The 26,765-nt window shown below is 63.3% G+C and overlaps 3 protein-coding genes across 7 annotated transcripts; 2 read left to right on the top strand and 1 right to left on the bottom strand.

Moving 5' to 3' along the window:
* Positions 1-23: 23 nt before the first annotated feature.
* On the bottom strand, positions 24-8,246 carry LOC142365291 (uncharacterized). The gene is made up of 2 exons (XM_075445961.1): positions 8,165-8,246; positions 24-2,002 (listed from the first exon to the last, which is right to left on the bottom strand). Exon 2 carries the CDS (start codon positions 1,951-1,953, stop codon positions 169-171), a length of 1,785 nt encoding a protein of 594 aa, XP_075302076.1. The 5' UTR covers positions 1,954-2,002; positions 8,165-8,246; the 3' UTR covers positions 24-168.
* LOC142365292 (C-type lectin domain family 4 member E-like) lies at positions 6,357-13,902 on the top strand. Of its 4 annotated transcripts, XM_075445966.1 has the most exons (9): positions 6,364-6,424; positions 7,962-8,057; positions 8,178-8,282; positions 8,606-8,662; positions 8,791-8,981; positions 9,096-9,183; positions 12,023-12,168; positions 13,451-13,560; positions 13,661-13,902. In XM_075445966.1, exons 1-9 carry the CDS (start codon positions 6,370-6,372, stop codon positions 13,785-13,787), a joined length of 975 nt encoding a protein of 324 aa, XP_075302081.1. In that variant the 5' UTR covers positions 6,364-6,369; the 3' UTR covers positions 13,788-13,902. The 4 variants fall into 4 exon arrangements, with proteins under 4 accessions (XP_075302078.1, XP_075302081.1, XP_075302077.1 ...); XM_075445963.1 differs by having other exon boundaries at positions 6,357-6,424; positions 7,986-8,057; positions 8,791-9,183; XM_075445962.1 differs by having other exon boundaries at positions 8,791-9,183.
* Positions 13,903-15,641: 1,739 nt separating this feature from the next.
* On the top strand, positions 15,642-26,728 carry SYDE1 (synapse defective Rho GTPase activating protein 1). Of its 2 annotated transcripts, none has more exons than XM_075446009.1 (8): positions 15,642-15,729; positions 18,763-19,428; positions 20,551-21,294; positions 21,370-21,584; positions 22,664-22,790; positions 22,887-23,044; positions 23,440-23,646; positions 24,609-26,728. In XM_075446009.1, the coding sequence occupies exons 1-8, from the start codon at positions 15,642-15,644 to the stop codon at positions 25,863-25,865; spliced, it is 3,462 nt and encodes a 1,153-aa protein (XP_075302124.1). In that variant the 3' UTR covers positions 25,866-26,728. The 2 variants fall into 2 exon arrangements, with proteins under 2 accessions (XP_075302124.1, XP_075302125.1); XM_075446010.1 differs by having other exon boundaries at positions 23,440-23,677; positions 24,609-25,118.
* The last annotated feature ends 37 nt before the right edge of the window (positions 26,729-26,765 follow it).

Raw genomic sequence — 26,765 nt, 5'->3', positions numbered from 1 at the left:
ACTATTATTAATATTATTTCAAATGAACCCAGCGGTGCTCGTCTCATGGGGGTAAAAGCCTCAAGGCTTCGGGGCGCGACGCGTCTGGCTCCGGGGTGACGCCGCGCTGGGCGTTCGCTGGCCCCCCCGTCCCGCCGTCCGAACGCCCGGCGCCAGCACCCATGGGTGCTACTCGGCCGCGTGGACGCGCTGGTGCAGGAGGAGGTTGGAGCTGCGGCTGTAGCGGCGGCCGCAGCGGGCACAGGGGAACGGGCGCTCGCCGGCGTGCGCCCGTCGGTGCCGCAGCAGCGCCGAGCGATGCCGGAAAGCGCGGTGACACTGGGGACAACGGTGAGGCCGCTCGCCCGTGTGCCGCCGGCCGTGCTCCACCAAGCTGGCTCGCTGGGCGAAGCGTCGCCCGCACTGCCCGCAGGCGTGGGGCCGTTGGCCGGCGTGGCCGCGGCGATGCCGCAGGAGGTTGGCGCGATCGGCGAAAGCCCGCAGGCATTCGGGGCAGGCGTGGGGCCGTTGGCCGGCGTGGACGCTGCGGCGGTGCCGGGTGAGGTAAGCGCTTTGCGCGTAGGCGCAGGGACAGTCGGGGCAGCGGTGCGGGCGCTCGCCGGTGTGAACCAAGCGGTGCCGCAGCAGCGTGGCGCTGAGGGCGAAGGCTTTGCCGCACTCGCCGCAGGGGAACGGGCGCTCGCCGGTGTGCGCCAAGCGGTGCCGGGCCAGGTGAGCGCGCTGGTGGAACCGCCGGCCGCAGTCGCCGCAGACGTGAGGCCGCTCGCTGGTGTGGGTTTGAGCGTGCCGGGCCAGCGTGGACCGGAGGGCGAAGGTTTTGCCGCAGCGCGGACAGGCGTGCGGTCGCCGCGTGCCGTGGGCGCCTTGGCGGTGTTGGCTCAGGTGGGCGCTTTGCCGGAAGCGCTGCCCGCACTCGGCGCAGGCGAAGGGCCGCTCGCCCGTGTGCACCCGTTGGTGAACCAGCAGCCCGGCGCTGCCAGCGAAGGCTTTGCCGCACTCGGCGCAGGTGAAGGGCCGCTTGCCCGTGTGCCGTTGCCGGTGCGTGGTCAGCGCCGCCCGGTCGCAGAAACCGCGGCCGCAGTCGGCGCAGGAGAAGGGACGCTCGGCTCCGTGCAGAACCTGGTGCCGCATCAGCGCCGCGCTGGCGCCGAACCGTTTCCCGCAAGCCCCGCACCGAAACGGCCGGGCGCCCGCCACCGCGGCCTCGCCGTTGCGCCGGATCGGCTCGGCCGCGTTCTCCTCGTGCTGCGGGGCTGGTTCGGCACCGCCGGCGTCCGCCACGTCGCGGCGTCGTGGCCCCGAATCGGTGCTGCTGGCGGCTGCCTCGTCCCCGCATCCCGGTGCGGTTTCGGCGCTGCCGGCGTCTGCCCGGTTCTGGTGTTTTGTCCCCAAATCGGCGCTGCTGGTGTCTGCCGGGTCCTGGCACGCCGGCACCGGTTTGGCACTGTCAGCGCCCTCCAAAACCTGCCGGCGCGGTCCCGAATCGGCACGGCCAGCACCAGCGCTTGCCGAACACCGCAGCGTCGCTTCGGTGCTGCCGGCGCTTGGCCTGTCCCGGCAGCCCGGGGTCGGTTTGGTGCTGGGGGCATCGGCCCGGTGCTGGCACGGTGGCCTCAAATCAGCGCTGCCGGCGTCCTCACCATCGCAACGCACCGCTATCAATTCGGCACTGCCAGCGTCCTGACTGTCGCGACGCACCAGCATCGATTCGTTGCTGCTGGCATCCTCACCGTCGTGACACACCGGCGTCGATTCGGCGCTGCCGGTGTCCTCACTGTCGTGATGCGTTGGCATCAATTCGGCGCTGCCGGTGTCCTCACCGTCGCGACACACCGGCGTCGATTCGGCGCTGCCGGTGTCCTGACTGTCATGCCGCACCAGCAGCGATTCAGCGCTGCCGGCATCCACCCCAGCCTGTCGTCGTGGCCCCAAACTGGTGCTGCCGGTGTCCATGCCAGCCCGGCACTGGTTTCGGTGCTGCCAGCGTCCCCCCGGGTCCAGTCTGCGGCGGAAGCAGAGAAGGGTGAGCAGGCAGCACCCAAGGGGGTCACCCCGGGTGGGTGTGTGGGGGGGTGGACCTCCCCCCCGGTACCGAGGACACCGGTGACGGGTGCTGGGCCCACTGGTGATAGGGACTGGTCCCCATGGGCATCCCAGTGCCTTTCCCAGTCCCAGCCTGGCCCCCCCCAGTACCACCCCAGTTCACCCATTGCCCTGCCAGTAACCAGGCCCTGCAGCCCGGTACAGCCCCCTCCGCCCTGGTATTGCCCCCCCCCGCGCCCGCCAGTTCCCCAGTACTGGGTGCCCCCGGTCCCAGTATACCCCAGTCCCGGTATCCCCCGGTTCCCAGTATCCTGCAGTCCCAGCCCCCCTGTTCCCGGTATCCCCCGGTCCCAGATCCCCCCCCATCCCCATTCCCGGTATCCCCCGATCCCAGTTCCTCCCCCCCTCCCGTTCCCGGTATCCCCCGGTTCTAGCCCCCCCCCCCCCCCCCCGCGGTCCCGGTATCCCGGGTCTCGGCACCCCCCCCTTCCCGTTCCCGCTATCCCCCGCACCCCCCCGTACCCCCCCTCCCCGCTCCCGGTGCCCCCGGTCCCGGCTGGGGCTGCGCTCGGCCCCGCCCCTCAGAGGCCCCGCCCCTCGGCGGCCCCGCTCCGGTCCTGACGCCGCCACCTGGCGGCCGGGGGCCGCGCTGCACCGCGGGGGCGCCCTGGGGTGGGGGGACACGGGAACGCGGGGGGGCTCTGGGGACACGCGTGGGGACAGGACGGGTGTCGGGACCTGCGAGGACGGGGACAGGCGGGGGGGGGGGGACCCGTGGGGACACCGGTACCGCCACGGAGTGACTGTCACCGGGATGGGACAACGGCACCGCCGTGGGGTGACTGTCACCAGGATGGGACACCAGCAGCACCACGGGACAACTGTCACCGGGATGGGACACCAGTACTGCCATGGGGTGACTGTCATCAGGATGGGACACCAGCAGCACCACGGGACAACTGTCACCAGGACAGCAAGCATTATCACAGGACAAGTGTCACCGGGATGGGACACCGGTACTGCCACAGGGTGACTGTCACCAGAATGGGACAGCCAGCACTGCCATGGCACAACTGTCACCGGGATGGGACACCCGTACTGCCACGGGTGACTGTCACCAGGATGGGACACCAGCAGCACCACAGGACAACTGTCACCAGGATGGGACAGCCAGCACTGCCATGGCACAACTGTCACTGGGACGGGACACCGGCATCACCATGGGACAACTGTCACCAGAATGGGACAGCCAGCACCACCACAGCACAACTGTCACCGGGATGGGACACCGGCACTGCCACGGGGTGACTGTCACCGGGACGGGACACCAGCACTGCCACGGGACAACTGTCACCAGGACAGAACAGCTGGCACCACCATGGGACAACTGTTGCCCAGATGGGACAGCCAGCACTGGGACAGGTCACCCAGTACCACCATGGCACAACTGTCACTGGGATGGGACACCTGGCATCACCAGGGGACACGTGGCATCACCATGGGACACCCAACAACCACAGGACACCCAGCAGCACCATGGGACACCGGGCATGGCCATGGGACACCTGGTACCACCACAACAGCCCCATTCCTACCACAACACGCATGGCACCACCATGGGACACCTGGCACAGCCTTGGTACACCAGGCATGACCACGGGACACCTGGCACAGCCATGGGACACACAGCATGGCCATGGGACACCCGGCACCACCACAGGAGACCTGGCATCACCATGGGACACCTGGTACAACCACGGGACACACAGCACCACCTTGGGGCACCTGGCACGGCCATGGGACACCAGGCAGAGCCACAGCACACCTGGTACCACCACAACACACCTGACCCCACCATGGAACACCTGGCATCACCACGGGACACCTGGCATGGCCACAGGACACCAGGCATGATGACAGGACACCCAGCATGGCCATTGGACACCCGGCACCACCATGGGACACCTGGTACAACCACAACAGCCCCATTCCTACCACAACACACTTGGCACCACCACGGGACACCCGGCACAGCCTTGGTACACCCGGCATGAGCATAGGACACCCACACCACCACGGGACACCCGGCACGGCCATGGGACACCTGGTACCACCACAACAGCCCCAGCTGTACCATGACATGCTTGGCACCACCAAGGAACACCTGGCACCACCACGGGACACCCGGCACAGCCTTGGTACACCGGGCATGACCACAGGACACCCGGCACCACCACGGGACACTCAGCATGGCCACGGGACACCCAGCATGGCCACGGGACACCTGGCACCACCACGGGACACCCGGCATGACCACAGGACACCCACACCACCACGGGACACCTGGTACAACCATGGGACACCCGGCACCACCACGGGACACTCAGCATGGCCACGGGACACCCAGCATGGCCACGGGACACCTGGCACCACCATGGGACACCCGGCATGACCACAGGACACCTACACCACCACGGGACACCTGGCATCACCATGGGACACCCAGCACCACCCTGGGACACCCGGCACGGCCATGGACACCCAGCATGGCCATGGGACACCTGGCACCACCACGGGACACCCGGCATGACCACAGGACACCTACACCACCACGGGACACCTGGCATCACCATGGGACACCCAGCACCACCCTGGGACACCCGGCACGGCCATGGGACACCCAGCATGGCCACGGGACACCTGGCACCACCACGGGACACCCGGCATGACCACAGGACACCTACACCACCACGGGACACCTGGCATCACCATGGGACACCCAGCACCACCCTGGGACACCCGGCACGGCCATGGGACACCCAGCATGAACACAGGACACCCACACCACCACAGGACACCCGGCATGGCCATGGGACACCCAGCACAGCCATGGGACACCGGGCAGACCCACGGCACACCTGGTACCATCACACAAGGACACGCACCCACCACCACAGCACACACCCCCCCCCCACCACCCCCACGGCCCACAGCCACCCTCACGCCCACCCCGTGGAGGGGGCTGCCCACCCCCAGCGGTGCGATAAGCCGGGTGCCTGCGGCCGGCCGGGAGCTGTGGCTTGGGGGTGGTGGGTGCTGATAGCACCCGGCTCTTCCTGCGCGGCCGGAGCCGGCGTGGGGCCTCCCATGGGTGCTGGGATGGCTGTGGGTGCACCCTGGTGTGGGCAGATGCCAGGGACATGCTGGTCATGGGGACACCATGGGCTTTGCCTTGGGGACACTGGTATCTGCTGAGCCTGGGCAGGGGGGGACACCATGGACATAGCGACACCTTGGACATTGCCATGGGTGCACCTTGGGTATGGGGACACCCTGGGCATGGGGACACCATGGACACTGCCATGGGTGCACCCTGGGTATGGGGAGACCCTAGGCATGGGGACACCCTAGGCATGGGGACACCATGGACACTGCCATGGGTGCACCCTGGGCACGGTGACACCCTTGGCATGGGGACACCATGGGCATTGCCATGCATGCACCTGGGCATGGGGACACCATGGGCATGGGGACACCATGGACATTGCCATGGGTGCACCCTGGGCACGGGGACACCCTGGGCATGGGGACACCATGGGCATGGGGACACCCTGGGCATGGGGACACCCTGGGCATGAGGACACCATGGGCATTGCCATGGGGACACCCTGGGCACGGGGACACCCCTGGAATGGCAATGGGTGCACACTAGGCATGGGGACACCCCAGGAACTGCTATGGGGACACTCTGGGCCTGGTGAACAACCTGGACCTTGCCATGGGGCACCCTGGGCTTGGGGGACACCACTTGCACAGCAATGGGTTCACCATGGTCATGGGGACACCCTGGACCTTGCCATGGGCACCCTGGGCTTGGGGGACACCCCTTGCACAGCAATGGGTTCACCATGGTCATGGGGACACCCTGGACCTTGCCATGGGTGCACCCTGGGCATGGGGACACCCCATGGGTGCCCTCCCCCAGCCTTCGTTCTCTCCAAGTCCCCCCAGTGCCACCCACCTCCCACCCACCAGGCTGACAGCACCCATGGGTTCCCCCCCCCCGCCCCCGACCATGGCATTCCTGCGCCAAGACCCCCCAGGGACACTGGGGTCTTTGCCAGCACCCACTGGGGACTGTCACCATCGGTGCCACCTCCTGCCAAGCTTTGGGGTGCAGAAAGAGAGCCGCTGGGTGCTCGGGGGGCCCCTTCAAGGCCCATCCCCGGGGTGGGGGTGCATCCGGCACCCCCCTGTCACCCGCTTCCTGGAGGCTTTATCAGCGGGGCCACCCGCCGGCGACAGCTCCGTGACACCGCAGGGACGATGTACGGCAACGTCGAGTCCAGCCAAGCTGGGCTGGGGCCCGGCAGCAGGGAAGGTAGGGAGCACCCCGGGGTGCTGGAGGGGTAGGGGTGAGCCTGGCAGTCCCTAACGTGCACCCCGTGTCACTTTTGGCGGGGTCACGGTGTTGGGGGGGGAATCCTCTGTCTCTGTCCCCGGTGCCCAAGAGGGGTCCCCAGGGTGGGTGGTGGCACCAGGGAGGGATCCATCTCCATCCCTGGTGCCCAACAGGGGTCCCTGGGGCAAGTGGTGGCACCTAGAAAGGGATCCCTTGTCCCTCGTGCCCAAGAGGGGACCCCAGGGCAGGTGGTGGCAACCATGGGGGATGTTCACCCAACCCTGGTGTCTAGAGGAGGGCGCAGGGTGGGTGGTGGCACCAGGAAGGGATCCGTCTCCATCCCTGGTGCCCAGCGGGGGTCCCTGGGGCAAGTGGTGGCACCTAGAAGGGGATCCCCTGTCCCCGGTGCCAAAGAAGGGTCTCCAGGCAGGTGGTGGCACCCAGGGGGGGTTCACCCAATCCTGGTGTCTAGGGGAGGTCCCCAGGGTGGGTGGGAGCACAAGGGAGGGATCCCCATCTCCATTCCTGGTGCCCAGCGGGCGTCCCTGGGGCAAGTGGTGGCACGTAGAAGGGTATGCCCCATCCCCGGTGCCGAAGAGTGGTCCTCAGGGCAGGTGGTGGCACCCATGGGGGATGTTCACCCAACCCTGGTGTCTAGAGGAGGGCCCCAGGGTGGGTGGTGGCACCAGGGAGGGATCCATCTCCATTCCTGGTGCCCAAGAGGGGTCCCCAGGGCAGGTGGTGGCAACCGAGGGGGGGGTTCACCCAACCCTTGTGTCTAGGGGAGGTCCCCAGGGTCAGTGATGGCACCAGGGAGGGATCCCCATCTCCATTCCTGGTGCCCAGCGGGGGTTCCTAGGGCAAATGGTGGCACCTAGAAGGGGATCCCCCATCCCTGGTGCCGAAGAGGGGTCCCCAGGGTGGTTGGTGGCACCCACGGGGGGGTTCCCCCAACCCTGGTGTCCAAGGGGGGTCCGCAGCATGAACTGTGGCACCAGCGAGGGATCCCCATCTCCATCCCTGCTGCCCAGCAGGGGTCCCTGGGGCAAGTGGTGACACCTAGAAGAGGATCCCCAGTCCCCGAGAGAGGTCCCAAGGGTAGATGGTGGCACCAAAGGGGACTCTCATCTCCATCCCTGGTCCCTGAGACATGTCCCCAGGGTGGGCAGTGGCACTGACAGGGATCCCCATCTCTGTGCCTGGTGTCTGAGGGGGGTCCCTGGGCCGGTTGGTGATCCCCAGGGGAGACTCTCCCACCCCCCGTGTCCAAGGAAGGGGTCCCCAGGGCAGACAGTGGCACCGAAGGGGACCCATCTCCACCCCCGGTGCCCAAGGGCGATCCCTGGGGAGGTCAGAGACACCTGAGGGGGGGGGGATCCCCCACCTCTGGTGCTCAATGGGGGGTCCCCAGGGCAGTGACACTGGGGCAATCTCCCATCCCAGTTCCCCAGCGACCATGGTGGCACTGGGAGGGGGAGATCTCCCACAAACGCCGTCCCCGCTGCCCCCTCCCCAGCCTGCAGTGACCTGTGCCCCACAGAGGAGAACCTCTACGAGCCCCTGGACCCCCCCATCGCCGCGCCGAGCCAGAAGCGCGCGCCTGACCCCCCAGGTACGGCATCGGTGAGGGCAAGAGCATCGCCAGCGGGATGAAACCACGCGGCGGTGAAAGCCGGTGGCAGCGGGCTCTGCCCGAACCGGGGGCCGGTGGTCACTCACCCCCCCTCCCCAGTGACAGAGTGCTGCTCCAGGGAGAAGCTGGTGCTGGTGGGCACCGTGGCTCTGGGGGTCTCGGTGCTGATGAACGTGCTCTTCCTCGTTGTCGGCGCGCGGCACAGTGAGTAGCGGGGCTCCGTGGGGCTCCGTGGGGTTCAGGGGAGCCCCCTTCCACCGATGCCGGGGCTGCTGGGGGCGGGGAGAGTTAAGATTATCGGGTTGTTGGGGGGTCTCCATGCTCAGCACCCCTCAACATCAGCCCCGGCATTGCTGGGAGGGGAAGAGATACTGTTATCGGGGTGTTGGGGGTGTCCATGCTCAGAACCCCTCAATGCCAGCCCCTCTCCCACCCCCGCCGTGGCAATGGCTCCAGGACACCCCCACCTTGCAGCGACGGGGTGACCTGTGCGTGTGTCCCCACGTCCCACCCCACTCCCTCCCCAGCTGCAGCCCTGACGGAGGCGCTGGAGGCCGAGAAGGCGAAGGTGATGCTGAACACGGGTGCGTGTCCCCCCAGCCCCGTCCTCATCCCGTGGTGACACCCACGGACGCGTCCCCAATCCCCGCGTGGCCCCGATCACCGTGTGCGTCCCCTCCGCCACCCCGGTTCACCGGGAACCTCCCCGCAGCGTCCCAGTCCTTCCTGTTGTACAACGAAGACCACCGCAAGTGCGTAGAGGCCAAGGGGCAACACCTGACGGCGACGGCGTGCCGGCCCGACGCCGCGGCGCAGCGGTTCCAGTGGTTACATGGAGGCCGGCTACGGGGCTGGGAGAGCCAGCGCTGCGTTACGGCGACCCGCGGGCAGAACCTGGCCCTGGTGAGGCTGGAGCCGTGCCGGGACGACGGCACGCTGCAGCGCTGGGAGTGTCGCGGCGGCGGGCTGTTGGCGCTGGCCGGCTACGATCTCTACTTCAATTACGGCAACAACCAGAAGCAGACGGTGATGCTCTACACCGGGGACCGGGAGTGGAGCCGCTGGGTCATCCACGGGAGCCAGGACGATGTCTGTTCCCGCTCCTGTCAGTCCCGGCACCTTTATCCCAAATATTTAGGGCTTAGCCTAACCCTGCGCTGGCTGAAGTTCAGCCCTAACCTGGCACGGATACAGCTTAAGCTCAGCTCTAACTGCAATAGAGCCCTAACCTGGACCTAACCCTAAACAGATGTGACTTAACCCAACCCTAACCCAGACCTAACCCTAAATAGATGTGACTTAACCCAACCCTAACCCAGATGTAAGACTAAATATATGTGACTTAAACTAAGCCTAAATGTACGTGACTTAACCCAACCCTAACCCAGACCTAAGCCTAAATAGATGTGACTTAACCCAGCCTTAACCCAGATGTAAGCCTAAATATACGTGACAACCTAAGCCTAAACATAGGTGGCTTAACCTAACCCTAACCTGGACCTAAGCCTAAATATATGTGACTTAACCCAGCCTTAACCCGGACATAAGCCTAAATATATGTGGCTTAACCTAAGCCTAACTGAGTTCAAACCCTAATGGGGTCTTGACCCTGATGCAGATTTAACTCTAAATATGTACGACTTAGCCCTAGGTAGATACAATTTAATCCTAAACACATACAACTTAACCCTAAATATATACATTTTAACCCTAAGTGAGGTCAAATCTCAGCAGGGTCTTAACCTTTAACCTAGCTCAAACCCTATATTTATGTGATTTTACCTAACCCTAAACTAGCCCAAATCCCAGCAAGGCCTTAAGCAGAAAACTTCCGTAGCCCTAAATATATGGGATTTAAACCAGCCCAAACCCCAGTAATCCTAACCTAGCTCTAACTCAAAATATCGAGGATTTAAATTAATCCTGAAGAAGCCCTAATCCCAGTGGGGTCCTAACTCTAACTCTGCCAGAGCCCGAAACATCCAGGATTTAAAATAATCTAGGATTTCAACTAATCCTAATTCAGCCCCATATTCAGCATGGCCCTGACCCCAGCCCAGTCCTAACCCTAAATATACAGAATTTAACCTAATCCTGACCCGGTCTAAACCCCCATGGGACCCCAATTCAGTCCTAACCCTGAATATACAGGATTTAACCTAATTCTGACCCAGTCTAAACCCTAATGGTGCTCTAACTCAGTTTTAACCCTAAATATATAGGAGTTAACCTCATCTTGACCCAGTCCTAACCCTAAATATATAGGATTTAACCTAATCCTGACCGTGTTTAAACCCCCATGGGACTCCAACCCAGTCCTAACCCTAAATACAGAGGATTTAACCTAGTTCTGACCCAGTCTAAACCCCAGTGGGACCCCAACTCAGTCCTAACCCTAATCCTGACCCAGTTTAAACCCCAATGGGACTCCCAACTGAGTCCTAACCCTAAATATATTGGATTTAACCTAATCCTAACCCAGTCCTAACCCTAAATATATTGGATTTAACCTAATCCTGACCCAGTCTAAACCTCAGTGGGACCCCAACCCAGTCCTACACGTAAATACATAGGAGTTAACCTAATCCTCACCCAGTCTAAACCCCAATGGTGCCCTAATTCAGTTTTAACCCTAAATATATTGTATTTAACCTCATCTTCACCCAGTCCTAACCTTAAATATATAGGATTTAACCTAATCCTGACCCAGTCCTAACCCTAAATATATAGGATTTAAGTTAATCCTGACCCAGTCTAAACTGTAATGGGACCCCAACCCAGTCCTACACCTAAATATATAGGAGTTAATCTAATCCTGACCCAGACTAAACCCCAGTGGGACTCCCAACCCAATCCTAACCCTAAATATATGGGATTTAACCTAATCCTGACCCGGTCTAAACCCCAGTGGGACCCCAACCCAGTCCTACACCTAAATACATGGGATTTAACCTAATCCTGACCATGTCTAAACCCCCATGGGACTCCAACCCAGTCCTAACCCTAAATACAGAGGATTTAACCTAGTTCTGACCCAGTCTAAACCCCAGTGGGACCCCAACTCAGTCCTAACCCTAATCCTGACCCAGTTTAAACCCCAATGGGACTCCCAACTGAGTCCTAACCCTAAATATATTGGATTTAACCTAATCCTAACCCAGTCCTAACCCTAAATATATTGGATTTAACCTAATCCTGACCCAGTCTAAACCTCAGTGGGACCCCAACCCAGTCCTACACGTAAATACATAGGAGTTAACCTAATCCTCACCCAGTCTAAACCCCAATGGTGCCCTAATTCAGTTTTAACCCTAAATATATTGTATTTAACCTCATCTTCACCCAGTCCTAACCTTAAATATATAGGATTTAACCTAATCCTGACCCAGTCCTAACCCTAAATATATAGGATTTAAGTTAATCCTGACCCAGTCTAAACTGTAATGGGACCCCAACCCAGTCCTACACCTAAATATATAGGAGTTAATCTAATCCTGACCCAGACTAAACCCCAGTGGGACTCCCAACCCAATCCTAACCCTAAATATATGGGATTTAACCTAATCCTGACCCGGTCTAAACCCCAGTGGGACCCCAACCCAGTCCTACACCTAAATACATGGGATTTAACCTAATCCTGACCATGTCTAAACCCCCATGGGACCCCAACCCAGTCCTAACCCTAAATATATGGGATTTAACCTAATCCTGACCAGGTCTAAACCCCAGTGGGACCCCAACCCAGTCCTAACCCTAAATACATAGGATTTAGCCCAAACCCCAGCAGGGCTCTAAGCCTAACCCCGCCGTAACGCTAACCCAGTGGGGATGCGCAGCAGCCGGGCTCGTTTCTCCGGCCGGGGCTGTCCCCAGTTTATGGGGGATCCAGCCCCAGCTGGGGGGTGAGCCCCCCCCATTTTCTGTGTCCCCCCCTCTCTCCCCAGGTTGTCCCCCTTGCTCCAAAGGCTGGATCTATTTCGGGAACTCCTGTTATTTCTACTCCAAGACAGCAAGTCCCTGGGAGGGCGCCCAGAGTTTCTGCTCGACCCTGGGCACGCAGCTCCTCGAGGTGGACAGCCCGGAGGAGAAGGTGAGGGGGGACGGCGAGGGGTGGGGGGGACACTCTGCAGTGCCCAAGGTGGGCTCTGTGGGGAGGGGATGATCTTCCAGGGGATGGGGAGCGGCTGGAAACCTCATGTGAACCCCATAAACCCTGTCCTGAACCCTACGGCAGGTTTGGAGTCATCTCGCGCCCCGTTTTTCCCATGGGCGAGTGCTGCTGAGCCCTCGCCATAAGCTTTACCCACATTTTGGCGTTTTAACACTAAATTTAGGCTCTAGTGCCTAATATTTCTATAATTCAACCTAACACTATTCCTAACAGAGCTGTAAGACTTATACTGAACTGAATCCAGTCAAAACCTATCCCTAATTCTATGCCTAACCCTAAACCTGACCCTAATCCCACCCCTAACCCTAACCCTAATCCTAACCCTGGTTCTAATGTTAATTCTCACCATAATCCTGACCCTCACTCTATGCCTAATCCTAAACTTCATTTTAATCCTAGCTCTAACCCTAAATCTCACCATAATCCTGACTCTAACTCTATGCCTAATCCTAAACCTAATCCTAACCCTGGCTCTAATCCTAATTCTCACCGTAATCCTGACCTTAACTCTATACCTAACCCTAAACCTCATCCTAACCCTGGCTCTAACCCTAACCCTCACCATAACCCTCACCCTAAACCTATCCCTAATGGTAATTCTGACCTTACCCTTGACCCTAACCCAATCCTGACCCTAACTACAACCCTCATCCAATTACCAGTAGCTTTAATCCTATCCCTAAACCTAATTCTACATATAATTATCGGAGTTGACCTAACCCTAAGCTAGCCCAAACCCCAGCAGGACCCTAGCCCAGCCCTAACCCTAAATATATAGGATTTAAGCTAAATCTAACTTATTCCAGACCCCAGTGAGGCTCTAACCCAGCCCCGCTCCTAAATATATAGGATTTAAGATAACCCTAAACTAATCTAGACCCCAGCGAGGCTCTAACTTTAATTCTAACCCTCATTTTTCCTAACTGTGACCCCAAACCCACGTATAATCTGACCTTAAGCCCAGCCCTAGTGCCCCATGGACCCTCCCTCTGCCGTCCCCGGCCCCCAAACCCCCCCCCCCCAACTCCCCCCCGCATCTCCCCACTCCCGGGCAGAGTTTGTGTCAGCAGTGGGGAGCTGTGGGGTATTGAGGGGGGATATGGCATCAGGTCCTACCTGTCACCAGGACCTGCTGTCCCCAAGGATGGGCAGGGGGTCGTGGGGGGCTCTGCCATGGGGTGATGCTGCCTTTGCCCCCCAGGATCACGTCCGGACCATGCTGCAAAGCTCCTCCTGGCTTGGCATCAGGGATGAGGAGGTCGAGGGTACCTGGAAGCGAGCGAACGGGACCATCGTACCCTGGGAAAGCAGGTAACAGCCCGACGGGCGCTGGGGACAAGGGGACGGGGGCTTGGGGACACCGGGCGACACCCCTAATCTGTCCTGATCCCCCCCTCCTGCTTCGTCGCAGCTCGTGGCACAGGAACGAGCCCAACGGCGGGCACCAGGAGAACTGCGCGGTGGTGAGGCAGGACGGCGAGTGGTACGACTACCCCTGCACGAGTGAACTCCCTTGGGTGTGCGAGGGACACCCCTAAGCATGCGAGGGACGCCCCAAGACCCCCCCTACCCAGCACCTGCCACCCCTCGGGGCGCTCCCCCGACCCCTCTTCGCTTACCACATCCGACTCGCAGCACTCCAGGACGCGGCCCCGACCTTCAGCACGTCCGTTTGGGGTCCATGGATGGATCTCCGAGGAAATTTTGGGGTACAAGGTGGAGGGGGGGTGTCCCCTACAGAGCAATAAACACGTGTGCAGAGTAAGGCCCCGCTCTCGTCCTCCAGACCCGTCTCTCCTCCTCCAGACACCCAACTACCTCCAGACACCCCCCTAAATATTCCCCAGACCCCAAATACACCCTAGGACCCTCCAAATACCCCCAAGGACCCCCCCAAACAGACTTCAGACCCCCTTAAATGCCCCTAGACCCCTCTAAATTCCCCTCTAGACCCCCAAATACCTCCCAGGGCTCCCCCACATATCCCCCAGACACCCATAAATCCTCCTCCAGACCCCCAAACCCTCCCTAAATTCTCTGCAGACCCCAAATACCACTTAGGACCCTCTAAATACCCCCTAGACCCCTAAATAGCCCCAGAATCCCCCCAAACACACCTCAGACCCCCTTAAGTACCACCCAGACCCCCCTAAATCCCCCTCTAGACCCCCAAATACCTCCCAGAGCTCCCCAAAACAGCCCCCAGGCTCCCGTAAATCCTACTCCAGACCACCAAATACCCCCAGACACACCTCCAAATACTCCTCAGACCCCAAATACCCCCTAGGACCCCCCAAATACCCCTCAGACCCCCTTAAATACCACCCAGATCCCCCTAAATCCCCCTCTAGACCCCCAAATACCCCTCAGGCTCCCCCAAACCTCCCCAGCCCCCCGAAATCCTACTCCAGACCACCAAATACCCCCAGACACCCCCCCAAATACTCCCCAGACCCCATATAACCCTTCAGACCCCCCGAATACCCTTCAGGACCCCCCAAATACCCCCAAGAACCCCCCAAATGCCCTCCAGGAACCGCCCAAATACCATCCAGACCCCTTAAACACTCCTCAGACCCCCCTAAATCCCCTCTAGACCCCCAAATACCCCCCCGAGCTCCCCCTAACACCCCCAGAGCCCCCCAAATACTCCCCAGACCCCCCCAAATACTCCCCAGACCCCATATACCCCTTCAGACCCCCCGAATACCTCTCAGGACCCCCCAGACACCCCCGAGAACCCCCTCAGACACCCTTAAATACCTTCCAGACCCCCCCCAAATACCCCTCAGGCTCCCCCAAATACCCCCCAGCCCCCCAAAATCCTCCTCCAGGAACCCAAATACCCCCAATCCCCCCCCCCCCCCAAATACTCCCCAGACCCCATATACCCCTTCAGACCACTCCGAATACCTTCCAGACCCCCCCAATACCCTCCAGACCCTCCCCAGATACACGCCCCCCCCCATCCCCTCACTCTGTGGCCGGGGGCCCGGGCCGGGGGGGGGGGAATCCGGGAGGTTTCCCTCTCTTTAGGGGGCTGTGGCCGCTTCGGGAGGGGTCCGTCCCGCTGCAGAGGGGTCCCCCCGATCCCGGGGGGGGGGTTTCGGTGTTGGTTGTGGGGGGTTTTAGCCTTGGTTCCGGACTACAGCTCCCGGCAGCGCTGCCGGCGGCATCCCAGGAATTCGCGCCGCGGGATGGCGGCGTCGCCGCGCTGAGGAGAGCTTGGGGGGGGGGCGGGGGGGGAGGAAGTTTTAAGACGACCGATCCGGGCTGAGGGGACTTAGACGGGCTGAGGGGGCTCGGGCGGGTTGAGGGGAGCTGGACGGACCGAGGGGAGCGGGAAGGGTGGAGGTGGGGGGGGTGTGAGGGGTAGGGGGGGGGGGGGGACGATGGCGGAGCCGCTGCTGCGGCGGACCTTCTCCCGGCTGAGGGGCCGCGACCGCCCGCGCGGGAAGAAGCCGGACGCCAAGGACAGAGGTACGGACCCCCCCCCCCCCCCCCCCGAGGAAGGGACACCTCCCCCCCGGGAAGGGTCCCCCGTCACCCTAGGTCCCTCCTGTCCCCCCCCCAGGAAGGGACACCCCCAGGAAGTGACAATTCGCCCTCCCCAGAAAGGGCCCTCCATCACCCTGGCGTCCCCCCTGTCCTGTCCCGTCGCGTCCCCCAGAAAGGGTCCTCCATCACACTGGGTCCCTCCTGTCCCCACCCCGAGGAAGGGACCCCCCCCCAGGAAGGTACCCCCCAGGAAGGGTCCTCCATCACACTGGGTCCCTCCTGTCCCCACCCCGAGGAAGGGACCCCCCCAGGAAAGGACACCCACCCCTCAGAAAGGGTCCTCCATCACCCTGGCGTCCCTACTGTCCCCCCCCCAGGAAGGGATCCCCCCAGGAAGGGTCCTCCGTCACCCTGGGGTCCCCCATGTCCTGTCCCGTCCCGTCCCCCAGAAAGGGTCCTCCGTCACCCGGGGTCCCTCCTGTCCCCCCCCAGGAAGGGATCCCCCCAGGAAGGGTCCTCCATCACCCTGAGGTCCCTCCTGTGTCCCCCCCCCCCCCAGGAAGGGATCCCCCCAGGAAGGGTCCTCCATCACCCTGAGGTCCCTCCTGTGTCCCCCCCCCCCCAGGAAGGTGTACCCCCAGGAAGGGTCCTCCATCCCCCGGGGTCCCTCCTGTCCCACCCCCCAGGAAGAGAGCCCCCCAGGAAAGGTCTCCATCACCCTGGGTCCCTCCTGTGTCCAACCCCCCAGGAAAGGACCCTCCCAGGAAGGGTCCCCCATCACCCTGGGGTCCTGTATCCCAAATAAAGAACCCCCCCCATCACCCTGGGGTCCATTTTGCCCCCCAGGGAAGGGAACCCCATCACCCTGGGTCCTGTTCCCCCCAAGGAAGGGGACCCCCCCATCACCCCACTGTTCTGCCCCCCCCATCACCCTGGGGTCCTGTTCCCCCCAAGGAAGGGACCCCCTCAAATAAGGGTCCCCTGTCACCCTGGGGTCCCTCCTAAACCCCCCAGGAAGGGACCCTACCCCCCGAGGAATGGTCCCCTTCATCACCCTGGGGTCCCTCCAACCACCCCCCAAGGAAAGGACCCCCCCCCAGAACGGGTACCCCATCACCCCGGAGTCCTGTACCCCAAAGAAGGGACCCCCCCATCACCCTGGGGTCCCTCCAACCCCCCCAGAAAGGGTCCCCCATCACCCCGGGGTCCTGTACCCCAAAGAAGGGACCCCCCCATCACCCTGGGGTCCCTCCAGCCCCCCCAGGAAGGGTCCTCCATCACCCCGGGGTCCTGTACCCTAAAGAAGGGACCCCCCCCATCACCCTGGGGTCCCTCCAACCCCCCCAACAAAGGAAAGGACCCCCCCAGGAAAGGTCTCCCATCACCCCGAGGTCCTGTACCCCAAAGAAGGGACCCCCCCCATCATCCTGGGGTCCCTCCAACCCCCCCAGGAAGGGTCTCCCATCACCCCGGGGTCCTGTACCCCAAAGAAGGGACCCCCCCATCACCCTGGGGTCCCTCCAACCCCCCCAGGAAGGGTCCTCCATTACCCCGGGGTCCTGTACCCCAAAGAAGGGACCCCCCCCATCACCCTGGGGTCCCTCCAACCCCCCCAGGAAGGGTCCTCCATCACCCCGGGGTCCTGTACCCTAAAGAAGGGACCCCCCCCCATCACCCTGGGGTCCTGTTCCCCCCCCCACCCCCATTTCCTCTCCTGCCCCCCAAGAAAGGGCCCCCCCCATCACCCCAACTCCCTCTGTGCCCTACAGGAATTGGGAGGTCCCCCCCACTCCGAGTCCCTCCTGCCCCCACCCCACATCTCTGGGGCTGTCCAGAGACCGTGGCATCATGGGGGGGGGGGGGGATCCTGGGGGTCCGTGCGGTGCCATGGGAGGGGGGGCACCCTGGGTGCAGGGCGATTGGGGTGCACAAGGTGGGGGAGACTCGGGGTGCACAAGGCAGAGGGGTGCAGAGGAGATTGGGGTGCACAAGTTGGAGGGATGCAGACAACTAGGGGGGGAAATTAATTTGGGGGGGAATGAAATGGGGAAGGGGAAATGAAATGGGGAGAGGGAAATGAAATGGGAAGGGGGAAATGAATTGGGGAGGGGGGAATGAATTGGGGGGGGAAATGAAATGGGGAGGGGGGAATGAATTGGGGAGGGGGAAATGAATTGGGGAGGGGGAAATGAATTGGGGGGGGAAATGAAATGGGGAGGGGGGAATGAATTGGGGAGGGGGAAATGAATTGGGGAGGGGGAAATGAATTGGGGGGGAAATGAAATGGGGAGGGGGGAATGAATTGGGGGGGAATGAAATGGGGGGGAAATGAATTGTGGAGGGGGAAATGAATTGGGGGGGAATGAAATGGGGAGGGGGAAATGGATTGGGGGGAAAATGAATTGGGGGGGAGGGAATGAAATGGGTAGGGGGAAATGAAATGAATTGGGGGGGAAATGAAATGGGGAGGGGGAAATGAAATGAAATGGGGAGGGGAAAATGAAATGGGGAGGGGGAAATGAAATGAAATGGGAAGGGGGAAATGAAATGGGGAGGGGGAAATGAAATGGGGGGGACCGCCCCTCAGTGTGTATGTGAACTGGGGGGTTGTGGAGACGGGTACAGAGCCAGGGGACACGGGCACAGCCACCCCCTTCCGCGTCAGGGTGCAGAGGGGTCCGGCTGTGCCCCCCCCCCCAACTTTACTGGGCCCCCCCCAGCCAGCACCGGGGCGGCGGGAGCGCGGTCGCGGGTCCGGCAGCCGTAAACAACCGGAAATCCCGCTTGGCGTCCGCCCGCCGCCCCGGCAGAGCCGGCACCGGGAACCCCATCCGGGCCGGCGACGGATTTGGGGTGAGGGTGGTGGGTGGCTTGGTGGGATAGTGGGTGGAGGGGGGCGAGAGAGAGGTCCCCATGTCCTGGGGTGGGGGTGACAGAGTGGTCCCCGTGGCCCGGTGAGCTCCCCGTTGGCGTTTCGGGGGTGCTGAGCCCGGTTTTTTTCCTTCCCTCCGGCAGAGCATCCCCCGCCGAGCCCCGACTCTCCGGCAGACCCCGAGGCGGCGTCGGCGGAGCCGGTGGCATCCCGCAAGCAGAACTGGGCCCGTTTCTCATGCGGCGGCCGCGACGAGAAACCTCCGAAATCCTCCCCAGATCCGGTGGATGCCGGAGAACCGGACCCTGCCGCCAGCAACCCCCGACCCGGCGTCGAGCCGCCCGGCGAGGAGGACGTGGAGCCGGCGGAGGAAGTCGAGGTGGTGAACGGCTCCGGGGAGCTTGGTGGTCCCGGTAGGAGCCCCGGGCATGGTGCCTACCTGCAGAGCTTGGAGCGGAGCAGCCGGCACTGGGTGCTGTCTTCGGTGAAGGGACCGGCGCCAGATGAGCCGGGCGGCGGAGCTGAAGCGGATTCCGGCGCTGCCGGCAGCGAGGGTGAGATCTGGTACAATCCCATCCCCGAAGATGAGGACCCCCAGCTTGGGAATTCCCGGAAGATGTGGAGCAGAGGGAGCCGCGACGGCGAGAGCGGTCGTGGTGGGGAGTCCCCCCCGAAAACGGGGAGGGAAGACCCCAGCCGAGGCGGTCTGGGGACGGCGGAAGGTCCTGGACCTCGCAGCAGCACGGCTCCGGCACTGCCCGCCGCCGGCCGAGGAGAGGAGCCGGGAGCCAGCAGGACCCAGGCCTGCGGTGAGGGGCGGCACGCGGCTACTGGTTGGGAAGAGGGGGGACAATGGTGGGCCCTGGTCCCCCACTGCCCCTGTCCTCCTGTCACCACCCCCCCCTCAGGAGAGGGTCCCCCGGCCCCCATGGTCCCATCTGCGCCCGCAGGACCCTGCAGTCTTTGTCCTTCCACCATCCACCCCATGAGGTTTTCCTGGACCCTGTGATCCCCAGACTCCATGGTCCCTGTCCCCAGTGTCCCCTTCCCCCAGCGCAGCATCATCCCGAGCCCATCGTCCCTGTTCCTTCGCTGTCCCCAGGCCAGCGGTTCCTGTCCCGTCCCAGTCTCCCTGGACAGTGTCCTTCAAACCCCCCAGTCCCTGTCCCCAGCGATGTCCCCAGGACCCCCTGGCCCCTGGCCCCACCCCACCAGCGAGTGTCCCCAGGACCCCCCAGTCCCTGTCCCCAAGGATGTCCCCAGGACCCCCTAGCCCTTGTCCCCCCCGAGGCGAGTGTCCCCAGGACCCCCCGGTCCCTGTCCCCAAGGATGGCCCCAGGACCCCCCGGTCCCTGTCCCCACCACAGTGAGTGTCCCCAGGACCCCCCAGTCCCTGTCCCCAAGGATGTCCCCAGGACCCCCTGGTCCCTGTCCCCACCCCAGGCGAGTGTCCCCAGGACCCCCCGGTCCCTGTCCCCAAGGATGGCCCCAGGACCTCCCGGTCCCTGTCCCCACCACAGTGAGTGTCCCCAGGACCCCCCGGTCCCTGTCCCCAAGGATTTCCCCAGGACCCCCTGGTCCGTGTCCCTAGGGATGTCCCCAGGACCCCCTGATCCCTGTCCTCCCCCCGAGGCCAGTGTCCCCAGGACCCCGCAGTCCCTGTCCCCAGCGATGTCCCCAGGACCCCGCAGTCCCTGTCCCCAACGATGTCCCCAGGACCCCCTGTTCCCTGTCCCCCCCCGAGGCGAGTGTCCAAGGACCCTGCACTCCCCACCTCTTCCCCCCCGAGGAATTGTCCCCCAGACGCCATCCCCCAGGACCCTCCCTCCACCCCCCAGTTTCCAGCCAGCCGCCCCATCCCACCCAGTCTTCCCAGTACCACCCCCCCACTCCCCCAACCACCCGCTCACCCCTTTCCCCCCCGCCAACAGGGAAGATGCCGATCCCCTGCGTGAGCTCGGGGACGGGGCTGACCACCCCCTCGCCCCCCGCCAGCCCCAAGAAGGGCCGCTCCCTCACCAAAGTCAAGTCCCCGGGTACCGTCCGTCGCCTCTCCATGAAGATGAAGAAGCTGCCGGAGCTGCGGAGGAAGCTGAGCCTACGCAGCCCCCGTCCCCGGGGCCAAGAGGGCGGCACCTCGCCCTCCGAAACCCGCAAGGAATCCAGCAACGTCATCAGCCGCTACCACCTCGACAGCAGCGTGGCTTCGCGGCCCGCTCTGCCGCGAGCCAAAGCGGCCGGCAAAGGCGGCTACCTGAGCGACGGCGATTCCCCGGAGCTGCCGGCTAAAGCCGGGGCGCGTGCCGAACCGGAGGATGGGGAAAACGGGTTGGACGTGGGCGCTTTCCGTCCCTACAGCTGCGGGGAGACGCCGCCGCGGTGCGGGCAGCAGATTTCGGGGCTGGTGAGCGTTCACCTCCACGGCGTGCGGGACCTGAAGCCGCCGCGGGCCGAAGCCCGGGAGGTTTTCTGCGTCTTGCAGGTGGACGCGGCCAACCGGGCTCGCACGGCTTTGCTGCCTTGCAAGACGGCGTTCCTCGGCCTCAACCATACCTTCAACCTGGAGCTGGAGGGTGCGCGGCATCTCAAGGTGATCGTCTTCTCCTGGGATCCCACCACCTGCCGCAACCGCCTCTGCTGCCACGGCACCGTGGTCCTGCCCCACATCTTCAGAGGTACGGCCGGGCGGTGGGATCGGTTCGGGGTTTGGCCGCTCGGCGCCCTGTTGACGCCGCCGTTCGGCTCTGCAGGTTGCCGGGCCCAGCAGCTGGCGGTGCGGTTGCAACCTCGCGGCGTCCTCTACTCCAAATTCACCTTGGTAGAGCAGTGGGAGAATCCCGGCGAGCGGGAACCCCGGGTCTTTGGTGTGGAGCTGGGTCAACTGGTGGAGAGGGAGAAAACGGCCACCAAGGTTCCCCTGCTCATCCAGAAATGCGTGGCTGAGATAGAGAAACGAGGGCTGAAGGTGAGCGGGGTGCTTGGGGTGACGGCTACGCAGACGCGGTGTCCCTGAGGGTCAGTACTGGGCCCAGTCTTGTTCAACTTCTTCATCAGTGACCTGGATGAAGAGTTAGAGCGTACCCTCAGCCAGTTTGCTGATGACACCAAACTGGGAGGAGGGGTGGATGCACCGGCAGGCTGAGCTGGATCCAGCGAGCCCTGGGCAGGCTGGAGAGCTGGGCAGAGAGGAACCTGATGAGGTTCAACCAGGGCAAGGGCAGGGTCCTGCCCCTGGGGAGGGACAACCCCAGGCACCAGGACAGGCTGGGGCTGAGCTGCTGGGAGCAGCTCTGCGGAGAGGGACTGGCAGTGCTGGGGGACGACAGGGTGACCCTGAGCCAGCAGCGTGCCCTGGGTGCCAAGAAGGGCAACGGGATCCTGGGGTGCATCAAGAGGAGCGTGGGCAGCAGGTCAGGGAGGTTCTCCTCCCCCTCTGCTCTGCCCTGGGGAGGCCCCATCTGCAGTGCTGGGTCCAGTGCTGGGCTCCCCAGTTCAAGAAAGATGAGGAGCTGCTGGAGAGAGCCCAGCGCAGGGCTGCGAGGATGAGGAGGGGACTGGAGCATCTCTGCTAGGAGGAGAGGCTGAGGGAGCTGGGCTTGTTCAGCCTGGAGAAGAGAAGGCTGCGAGGGGACCTTAGAAATGCCGGTCAGTGTCTGCAGGGTGGGGGTCAGGAGGACGGGGCCAAGCTCTGTCCAGTGGTGCCCAGCGACAGGACAAGGGGCAACGGGCACAAACTGGGGCAGAGGAAGCTCCAGCTGAACCCGAGGAAGAACTTCTTCCCTCTGAGGGTGACGGAGCCCTGGCCCAGGCTGCCCAGGGAGGCTGTGGAGTCTCCTTCTCTGGAGATATTCCAGCCCCCCTGGCCGTGGTGCTGTGCCCCCTGCTCTGGGTGACCCTGCTTGGGCAGGGGGTGGCACTGGGGGACCCCAGAGGGCCCTGCCAGCCCCCGCCATGCTGGGATTCTGGGATTTGGGATTCTGGGATTCTGTGGCGGTGGATGAAGACCCCCCCGACCCCCCCCCGTGACGGTGTCCCCGTTCGCAGGTGGTGGGGTTGTACCGGCTCTGTGGTTCGGCCGCCGTCAAAAAAGAGCTTCGCGATGCCTTTGAGAGGGACAGCGCGGCTGTGACGCTCTCCGAGCAGCTCTACCCCGACATCAACGTCATCACGGGTGGGTGCTCATCTCAGGGAGGGTGGGGGGGTGCCCCGCAGGTCCCCACGCACCCCATGGGACCACAGGTCCCCGCTACGGTCCACTCGCCCTCAGGGATCCTCAAGGATTACCTGCGGGAGCTGCCCACGCCGCTCATCACCCCCACGCTCTACCACGTCGTGCTGGAGGCCATGGCCAAGCGACCCCCCCGCACCCTCCCGGGAGAGCGGGACGCTGTCACCCTGCTCGACTGCCTGCCCGACGTCGAAAAGGTGGGTGCCAGCACCCAAAAAGGGGGTGCCCAGCTGCGGTGAGGGATTAAGGGGGGGGGAACCCTTTGCCGCTCAGCCCCAGGGTCTCCCCCCACCCCAACTTGCTGCAGAGTCCTTATTTCTTGACCTGTGGCATGGGACGTGTCCCCGTGTCACCTCCCTCCTCAGAACCCCCCCAAGCATTTTTTGGGGGGGGGGTCTTCACATCCCCCTAATATCTAATTTCCACCTCCGCAGTCACTGGGTGACTCGACGCTGGGCACCGTCCGCAGCCAAATCCCCTGGGGCGATTCAGGCCGTTCCCCTCGGCTCTGGTTTGGGGGGGGTGGGACAAGGGGGTGGCATCAGAGGACATCCCCGCTGAGGCCACCTCTTCTGCCCCCCCCCCCCCCCAGGCCACGTTGACCCGGCTCCTGGACCACCTCAGCTTGGTGGCTTCCTTCCACGACTTCAACCGGATGAACTCGCAGAACATCGCCGTCTGCTTCGGACCCGTTCTCCTCAACCAGAACCAGGAGCTCCGACGTTCCGGCACCGGCACCCGCAGCTACGCCCACTGCGAGGACATCGCCAGCGCCGTTGACTTCAAGAGACACATCGAGGTGCTGCACTATCTGCTGCAGGCCTGGCCGGGTGAGCGGGCTGGGGGGGGGACGACTGCACCCCAACTCTTCTAGGGTGGGCTCTTGGCCCGGCTGCTGTCTGGGCCACCATCGGTGGCAGCTGAGCTGGGGGTCTGTGACCCTCCCCCCCCCATGTGCCACTGTCACCAGCAGCTTCTCCGGGGGTCCATGACCACCATATGGGCTGCTCTTGGGGGTCCCCCCAGTCCCAGAGGGAATATGTGACCCCCCCCCCACCATGGCTTTCCATGTGCCACCATCCCCAACAGCTTCTTGAGGGGTCTGTGACCTCCAGGAGTCCATGACCCTCATATGGCTGCTTTTGGGGGGCCCCCCCAGTCCCAGAGGGGATCTGTGACCCCCCCCCCACGTGCCATCATCCCAGCAGCTACTCCAGGGGCCTGTGACCCCCATATGTCTTCTTTTGGGGGCCCCCCAGTCCCAGAGGGGATCTGTGACCCCTCATGTGTCACCGTCACAGTAGCTGCTCCAGGGGTCCATGACCCCCATATGGCTGCTCTTGGGGGGCCCCCCCCAGTCCCAGAGGGGATCTGTGACCCCCCCCATGTGCCACCATCCCCAGCAGCTGCTCCAGGGGTCCGTGACCCCCATATTGCTGCCATGGGCCTCCCCCCCAGCTCCCAGGGTCTGGACCGTGGCCCCCCCCCCCACCTCCAGAAAAAGGTCTGGGGTCCCCCCATTTTTCCGGGCAGCTGGTCCATAGCCCCCCCCCATCCAGCAGCTCTCTTGGGGTCCCCCTATTTCTGGCTGGTCTCTGTGCCCCCCCCAAATCTCCAGTAATGGGTCCCCCGACTTCCCAGTAGCTGAGCCGGAGTTCCCCATTCCCAGCATTCCTGGTCCCCCCATTTTCCCAACCCCCAACAAAACCTCCTGGTGACCCTCCCCCCCCCCCCCCCCCCCCTTTACCGCTCTCTCCGCAGCCCCCCGCTCAGCCCCGGCCCCCCAGCTTTGGGAGGAGGCTCAGCCCAGTTGCCCGCACCGCCGGGGCCCACCGCTGCGACTGGACCTGCTGGAGAGCGCGGTGGTGGCCCGTCACCGTCCCCGAGGACCGGAGAGCCCCCCCAGCAACCGCTACGCCGGCGACTGGAGCGTCTGCGACCACCAGTTCCTACTGGTACCCGGCCCAGGCGGCGACGCCGACTACGACGAGGTGGCAGGCGGTGACGGTGAGAGCGGGGGGCCGGGGCGGCGGTCCCCCCAGCAGCGGACCCTCTTCGTGGCCGATTTCGCCCTGGGTGAGGAGCCCGAGGCGCCCTTCGGCCCCTGCCTCAACCTCAAGGACTTCGACGCGCTCATCCTCGACCTGGAGCGTGAGCTCGCCAAGCAGATCAACGTCTGCCTGTGAGCCCGGCGCCGCCGCCGGTGCCGATGGCGACACCAGTGACGATGCCGGCACTGGTACTGGTGCCAACACTGGTGACGATGCCAACACTGGTGACGATGCCAACACAGTGTCAATGCCAACACCGGTGCCGATGGCAACACCAGTGACGATGCCAGCACTGGTACCGGTGCCAATACTGGTGACAATGCCAACACTGGTGACGATGCCAACACCAGTGTCAATGCCAACACCGGTGCCGATGGCGACACCAGTGACGATGCCAGCACTGGTACCGGTGCCAATACTGGTGACAGTGCCGACACCGGTGCTGATACCGACACCAGTGACAATGGTGACACCAGTGCCAATGCCAGCACCAGGAAAGATGCCGACACATACCGATGCCAGTACTGGTGCTGATGGTGACACCAGTGCTGATGGTGACACCAGTGCCAATGCCGACACCGGTAACACCGGTGCTGATGCTGACACTGCTACTGCTGCCAACACCAGTGACAAGGCCAACACCAGTGACAAGGCCAACACTGGTGCCGATGCCGACACCAGTGCCGATGCCAACAGCAGTGCCGATGCCAACAGCAGTACCGATGCCGATACTGGTGCCCATACCAGTGCCGATGCCGATACCGGTGCCGATACCAGTGCCAACACCAGTGCCGATGCCAGTCCTGGTGCTCATGCTGACACCAGTGCCGATACTGGTGCCGATGCCGACACCAGTGCCAACACCAGTGCCGATGCCACCGCCAGCGCGACCAAAAAGCAGCACTTGCCTCTAGTTGCCTTTGATTTGCACAGCGCCGAGCAGGAAGGACCCCGACAGCGAGGGTGACGCCGCCTTCGGTGAGAAGGGATGGGGGGGCCCCCCCAAAACACCCCCGGCTCCGGTTCCTGACCCCCCCCCTGGTGATTTTTTGGGGGAGGGGTGGGTGGGAAGGGGAGCGACGCGGGGCTCAGTGCCTCCTGCTCGGCTTTTTTTTATTTTATTTTAATGGCCAAATTTTGCCCTCAAGTGCCTGTTCGCCCCCTTCTCCCTTCCCTGGGGGCCCCCTCCATGCTGCCCCCCCCCCCCCAAAACAACAGTATTAGGAAATATTGACAAGGGTCTATGACCTCCATCGCTCAGGCTCGGGGGGGGCTGCCCCCCTTCTCGCTCTCCTAAACCCCCTTCCCCCCCATGTGTGCACCCCAGGAGGGCGAGGGGAGGAGGGGGGGTCCTCCTGCCAGCCTGGGTGGCAGTGGGGACCCCCCCCCCATTATTTTAGCCCCCCCCTTCAAGGTGGGGGCTGCCGGTACGGGAGCGCTGAGCTTTTTTGTTATTTATTACTCGAGCTTCGCGCGCATGGGTGGATGGCGACCGCCGTCACCGCAGCCTGCGACATAAAAACCCCCTTTTTACCCCCAAAATGAACCCACTGCCAGTGTTAGACTGGGGGGGGGGGGGCTCCCCAAAATACACTCCCCCCCGTCCCCCAAAACCAGCCTTGCTCAGTATTAAAGGAACCAGCTGAATGTGAAGCCACCGGCCCGGCCGGGCTGAGCCACCAGTGTTAAAGCACCCGGGCAGGGGGTGTGGGGGTGGGGGGGACACAAAGCTGTCCCCTGTCCCCCCCCCAGGGTGGCCTGACCCCCTGCCTTCGCCCTGCCACTGCCTTGTCACCGTCACCAGCAATAAACGCCACAAACTGCACTCGCTGCCGGGCTTTGCGCATGTGTTGCGGGATGGCGTCCT

This window comes from Opisthocomus hoazin, chromosome 35 (genome assembly GCF_030867145.1).
Source record: "Opisthocomus hoazin isolate bOpiHoa1 chromosome 35, bOpiHoa1.hap1, whole genome shotgun sequence".
Lineage (NCBI taxonomy): Eukaryota > Metazoa > Chordata > Aves > Opisthocomiformes > Opisthocomidae > Opisthocomus > Opisthocomus hoazin.
This window is presented reverse-complemented; position numbering and strand designations above follow the sequence as displayed.